We start from the raw sequence: 6,000 nt of genomic DNA, 5'->3' as shown, positions 1-6,000 counted from the left end.
ACTACCTCCTAACCTTCCCTCTGTAGCCTTTTGTTGTACGTGGTCCTACAGCGGCGAAATGTACATGTCTGATGACGTAGTGCAAGAGTGGCCAAGTCACTTCCTGTTAGGATACCCTCATGCATTCTCCATCCCAGGACGATGGGCTGGTCCAGCATTCCAAGGCCGGAACAGTGGCTCCAGATGTACCAAACATCTGGAGATCACGCAGGAAGCACACCCCGGCAAAACGGGATAAGCAATCGGAATTCTGTCAATTTTACAGATTTTGACAATTTGTCTTTCACCGTCTTATCTCTCTCTCTGCCCCTCGAGGCGGGGTGACAAGAGACGGAGAGAGAGAGACGCAAGGAGACAGAGGGATGCATCTTTCTATCTCAGTTTCTCTCACAATTTCACTGCCTCTTGTCACTGACACACACACACACACACACACACACACACACACACACACACACACACACACACCTTGATTTTAAAAGCTCTGTATTGTGATAGCCTTCTACACATATATCATACATGAACATATATCACCTAAATTACCTTTTTACATTTTGCAATCCTCATAATACATAATACAAACCTTGACCCAATTATGAACAAAAAGCTACAGAGGGAAACAATTACAACAATAATGACGATCTTGTCTGTTGCTATTACGATTGATTTAGGTATTTTATAGTTTATCCCCAAATAAAGCGATTTCCTTTAAGTGGGTGAGCTCCCCAGAGGTCGACTCTCCACTTATTCTGATAGGCTGAACCTTAAACCCCTCTGGCGCGCCAGTGCGCCTGCGCATCACCGAAACCACTGTAAACGCTGTGAAGAGAAAAAGAGGCACACCGCACACGCAATCTGGAATACAAATAATCCATCTCCGCCCTCTTACATCGGGCAGAGACGAGATGAGGGGATAAACGGGGGGGGTTATAGAGGGGACAGGCGTTTCGTAATTCGCATCAGCGCGACCGTCGGACTCGGTAGGCGAGGATGACTCTTCCTCTTCACCAGCCGGGGCTCCGCGTCGAACGGACGGCTGCTGGGGTCGCGAGCACACTGCAGGCTGGAGCCCCCCGTCCCGGGGACTGTGTCCCGCGGTTGTGATGTGATGGGAGGTGCACCGTCGCCTTGGTGGAAGACAGACCTGGGGGTTTTCGTTGTTCCAGTCGCGTGTTGTCGCGCGTGTTGTGTCCACGCCGCCGTCCTGTCTCAGGTGTAGCAGAGCGGATCGTCCTACCTCATCCCCCAGTCGCCCGATATGTGCATGTTGTCATTATTTCAATGTGAATACGTCCGATGTGTGAGACCTGCGAGTTAGCCCCTGTGACCCACCACGGTTGTGCAATGGCGTGAGCGGTGCTGCGTGGTTATTTACGATCCCAGACCCCGCGGGACGACAGCTTAGGCTGGCCTCCCGCTGCAAACACCTCGTCTGCATCTGGATATCGCTTTCAGGACGGATTCATACGGGTTGTGTTGTTTCTGTGCGTGTGGAACACACTGTCTGTTGACTGCTTTTGTTCACGATTCCACTCCCGACGTGTTCTGACGTCCCGTCCAGTCCCCCGCCCGCCGACGTACGCACGCAGACTAAAGCCCCGGCACCCAGATCCTCCTGGGACCCGGTTCGCACCCTGGCTCCGATGAAGTTCCATCATGAGCAGCAGGATCACTTGTAGAGCTGTCAGCGGGGCTTGGGATTGCCCCATCCCTGGGCCGTCAAAAGACGCGTCTCCAAATATGTCATTTTTGGGATCTAAACGCATGTAATACTGACTGCGCTGTAGTAGTCTGGCCCTACAGGACGCGACCCTGACCTTGGCTTGCACTGCACGTTGTTGTGGTCTGAGCGCAGGTGTGCAGAATACCCTGTGTGGGTCTTTTTTTTTTTTTTTTTTTACTATGGAGATCTCCAGTTAATCCTGCGCCGCAGCTGCGGATCTGTGGAAGATGACACGGGTCGGTCAATAACGCTGTTCCCCTAGTCTGCCAACATCCTGTGAGCAATCTCAGGCTTCTCTGGACACGTGCTGTGAGAGCTCAGCTTTCCCCCTGCTAAGAGAGTCAGTCCCGACTCCGGACTCGTGAGTGCAGCTCCTTCGGTCTCCCTCAACTCTCGGTTTGGTGGACACGTGATCGTGCCTTATTGGACATACGGACCCGATCAGACTCTCCTTCATTGGGTTCTAACCCAAAGGTTGAAGCCGCGTTTTGATTGGATGATATTTGTCTTTTCTCTGGATTGGTCCTTTTGTGGTTGTGTGTGTGTGTGTGTGTGTGTGTGTGTGTGTGTGTGTGTGTGTGTGTCCTGCGTTGAGTGGTTGGTGGTGGGTGAGGACGTTCAGCTAAACCTCAGGCCACCAAGGGGCACATCTCAGCAGGAGTGAGAGGGTCCTGAGGGCAGAGGGTTTTTGTGGCCTAGCCCTTCCCCTCTCCAGTTCTCCTGCTGCTCTCCGCTGGTCTTGTGTGTCCGCTCAGCTCTCTGATTGGTCCGGTGGTTTTCGCCCGCTGCCGGACTTCCTCCCCCCCCCCCCCCCCCCCCCCCTCCCCAACCGTCCCTCACCGAGGGGGGGGTCAGCCCTGGGCAGGAGTTTGCCATCGCCGCCCTGGCGATGGGGAGCTCAGCGTCGTCCCTGACGACGGAGGCTGAGTCGGACCACGGGTTTGGAGGCGGGTCGGGGGGTTACCCAGCGCCCCCCTCCTCCCCCTCCTCTTCCTCCTCACCCCCTCCCCCGCCGCCGGTGGGCTGGCTGCGGACCAGCCACAGCAGCCCTCTGTGGGGAACCACCTTCATCACCCGCCAGCAGCACCATCCTCTTCCTCACCGGGAGCGCAGGTAAGAGATGGAGCCACGCCCCCCCTGGCCTGGACCACGCCCCCTGGCCTGGCTGTGTGTGTGTGTGTGATGGAAACACGCCCCCTGGCTCTGTGTGAGATGGGGCCACGCCCCCTGGCTCTGTGTGAGATGGGGCCACGCCCCCTTGCCTGGCTGTGTGTGTGAGATGGGGCCACGCCCCCTGGCCTGGCTGTGTGTGTGTGATGGGACCACGCCTACTGGCCTGGCTTTGTGTGTGAGACGGGATCACGTCCCCTGGCCTGTTTTCCCTCCCAAAAATCTGGCTAAACCAGATTTTAGAACCTATCCTTCCTCACACACACACTCCCTGGTCTCTCTCTCTTTCACTCGCTCGCTCGTTCGCTGGACAGGGGTGGTGCATTTGGGGTTTTGTGTGACCAAAGGAGCATCGAAATGGTCTGCTCAGAACCGGTACCAGGGATTCTGTGAATGGAGAGTAAAGGCTGAGTAGAGTTCTACTAAACTTCCCCAACCACACAACAAGTGTGCTGACAGTATTGTGAAACCAGATGCAGCGGTCACCTGTAGTCTGATAACCAGCTTCACCCTCGTCTCCTGGTCACTTCCCTACCAACCCATCTCTGCTTATCGATTGGTCTTCAGGAGATTGGATGTGTCTGTGTCTTTTATAGGAAGGGTTTGGCCGAGGAGAACTATTCCCTATTCCCTGCGTCACTACTTGGATGGACTGCTGTTGAATTCAACTGGATGGCCAAGAAATGTACTCATGTTGGCGTTAGTCAGTGAATATCAGTAGGGCCATGTCTGGGGAGGGATTGAATTCCAAATATGGCCACAGCCTTAGCCAATCAGCGTGATGAGCTTGCTCTTGTCCAGCTTGCTGACTCTGGTTGCAACTAGAGCCAAAACATATTCTCCTTTTGAGAAAGGAGAATATGCAGTGTATATTGTTTACCAGGGTTATTCAGTCGACTTGGAATATCAACGGTTGCGATTGCTCCGTAGATTGCGAAACCGTTCTTGGCACGCCGTTATTTGTTCTTCTTTGCCAGACCGGTGCTCCTTGTTTGTCAAGAGCTGAAACACCCTTTCCAAGCGCTGCTCGTACCTTTTTTAATTTGAACATGTAGGTAGGTTTTCAACACTATTTAGACCAGACTGATCTGCAGAGAGAAGCAGAACTGGGAGCAGGGCATTCCCCTGAGGCTGGGAGACATGGGCAGTTTGGGAGACTTCAGAGTATCAAATAGGACGACAGCAATGCTCTCTGAGTGGGCTGAGCCTCTTGTGTTACAGTGAAAGTGCACATTAAAGAGTTAGCAGCACAACGGGCTGTGGAGACAGAGTGCAACCTCGCTGTAAGACATTTGGGAAAGCCCTTTATGATTCAGATTTTTCTGTCTCGGTCTCTGTCTCTCTCTCTCACACTGTCACTGTCTTTTAGTGGTTGGTTTGGATCATGTGACACTGTTAATTGACAGTTAATGGCGCCTGTGCAGTTTTCTGTGTGAGCACCCGGGTCCAGGATGTGATGAAAGTTTAACCCTTTAGAGTGGGCACGGCCATGAGTCAGACATCCTGAGCTGCTCCCGACACATGGTGACAGACCAGCCAACCAACGCTCACTCTCACCACTCTCCAAGACGCACAGACTGACGCTCCTCTCTTCTCTGTGCTCGGATTAGTTACAACATCTAGTTACATCTGACGTTGAGTCCTTCTGCAGCTGCTGAAGAGCGAGGTGGAGAACAGTCAAATCATTCAAGCAAAATCTACCCAACATGTGTTCTGCTGCACAGCCTAGCTTCTAAACAGCAACTGATTAGCTGTTATTTTGCAGGAAAAAAATAAAAAATTTATATATATATATATATATATATATAAAGTGTTAGTCCTTTTAGGGAGAAGGGTCCGGCTGCAGGCATGGGCGTTTCCGTCATGACACAAGAACACCCATTAGGCATTCTGGTAGCTTTTCACTGACCAATCATGAGTTTCGCAAGGCATACTGGGTATTCTTCCCTTCCTTAATGGCAATTTTACCTTGTGGTAAAATTGTAGTTTGTTTTACACTGTGCCTACCATGTATGTTCTAAAGTAAATTGTTCAAGAGCAATTATTTTATTGTCTTTATTGAAAACATTCAGTGGGAAAAGTAAGTGAACATTGGAGTCAAATAGCCTACTGTTTGAGCCTTTATAAAGTGTCTGGTAACTGGATTTGAACTGCATAATCCGAGATCCTACACATAATGATCGCGTTGTTATATCAGTAGTGAAACCTAATCAAGCCGCTCGAAAGATCCTACACATACACAACGTTCTGTAGATGGCTTAGCTGGCTAACGTTAGTCCTATGCTACCCGTACGTATTACTAGAGTATTACTAGATCTTATTTAGAAAATTATGTTTGAGAAAATCGAACTATTCTAGCGAATGTTATATTAACCCGGATGTTGACAGCCATGCGAAGGCGGCCGTTACAGTTCAGCAAGAAAGGCGACGAAGAAGAAGGGGGCGTTCCAGCCTGCGTAAACGAGAAACCCCCCCCCCCCCCCCCCCACCACCACACGAGAACGCCCATTTTGTGTCTGCAGTGGGATGATATTGCTTTTAGGGGTCATGTGTGTATGTGCGTGTCGGAGGCAGTGGTGTGTGCTTAGTGCGTTATCCCTGCGAGGCACTCCTCAGAGCGGGAAGTGGACAGCGTGTTCATCGACCGGCCGGAGTACATTCAGCCCGTCAGCCCAGCCCACTGTGGACCTGGCTGTAGCGCCCTATTGATCCTCTCTCCCTGCCACTGCTCCCATTTTGCCTCAGCTGGTATCACCATGCATTCCCCCGCCCCCGCCTTTGAGTGGCTGCTATCCTGAGTCTTCCTTGAATTCATTTATGCATGGTGGGGTTAGCCGGTCATGTGACCGGAAGTAGAGTAGCCTAGAAGGTGGACACTATTATGACAGATAAAGGCCGATATGAATGCCGTCATTACACATAAATGTATGCAAGTAGAAACAATGTGTGTCCACTATTCCATTACTATTCCATACTACCATTACATGAATAGATGCTTCTGAAGTTGAAATATCTGCTTTCTTGAAAGCATTCCCACTCCCACTGGAGCTAAGCTGCTTCCAGGAGTTGTGGACTCATGCACACCGTGATGATACTCCCTTACTTGC

General features: G+C 51.3%; 1 protein-coding gene across 1 annotated transcript in view; it reads left to right on the top strand.

Moving 5' to 3' along the window:
- Positions 1–919: 919 nt before the first annotated feature.
- capn15 (calpain 15) overlaps positions 920–6,000 on the top strand; it is a 30,568-nt gene continuing 25,487 nt past the window's right edge. The window contains 1 exon segment of the mRNA XM_084485613.1: positions 920–2,836. Coding sequence (XP_084341739.1) covers positions 2,613–2,836 — 224 coding nt within the window. The 5' untranslated portion in view covers positions 920–2,612.

This window comes from Micromesistius poutassou, assembly GCF_964030765.1.
Source record: "Micromesistius poutassou genome assembly, chromosome: 21".
Lineage (NCBI taxonomy): Eukaryota > Metazoa > Chordata > Actinopteri > Gadiformes > Gadidae > Micromesistius > Micromesistius poutassou.
The sequence above is the reverse complement of the archived record's forward strand: the minus strand, read 5'-3'. Positions and strand labels throughout refer to the sequence as shown.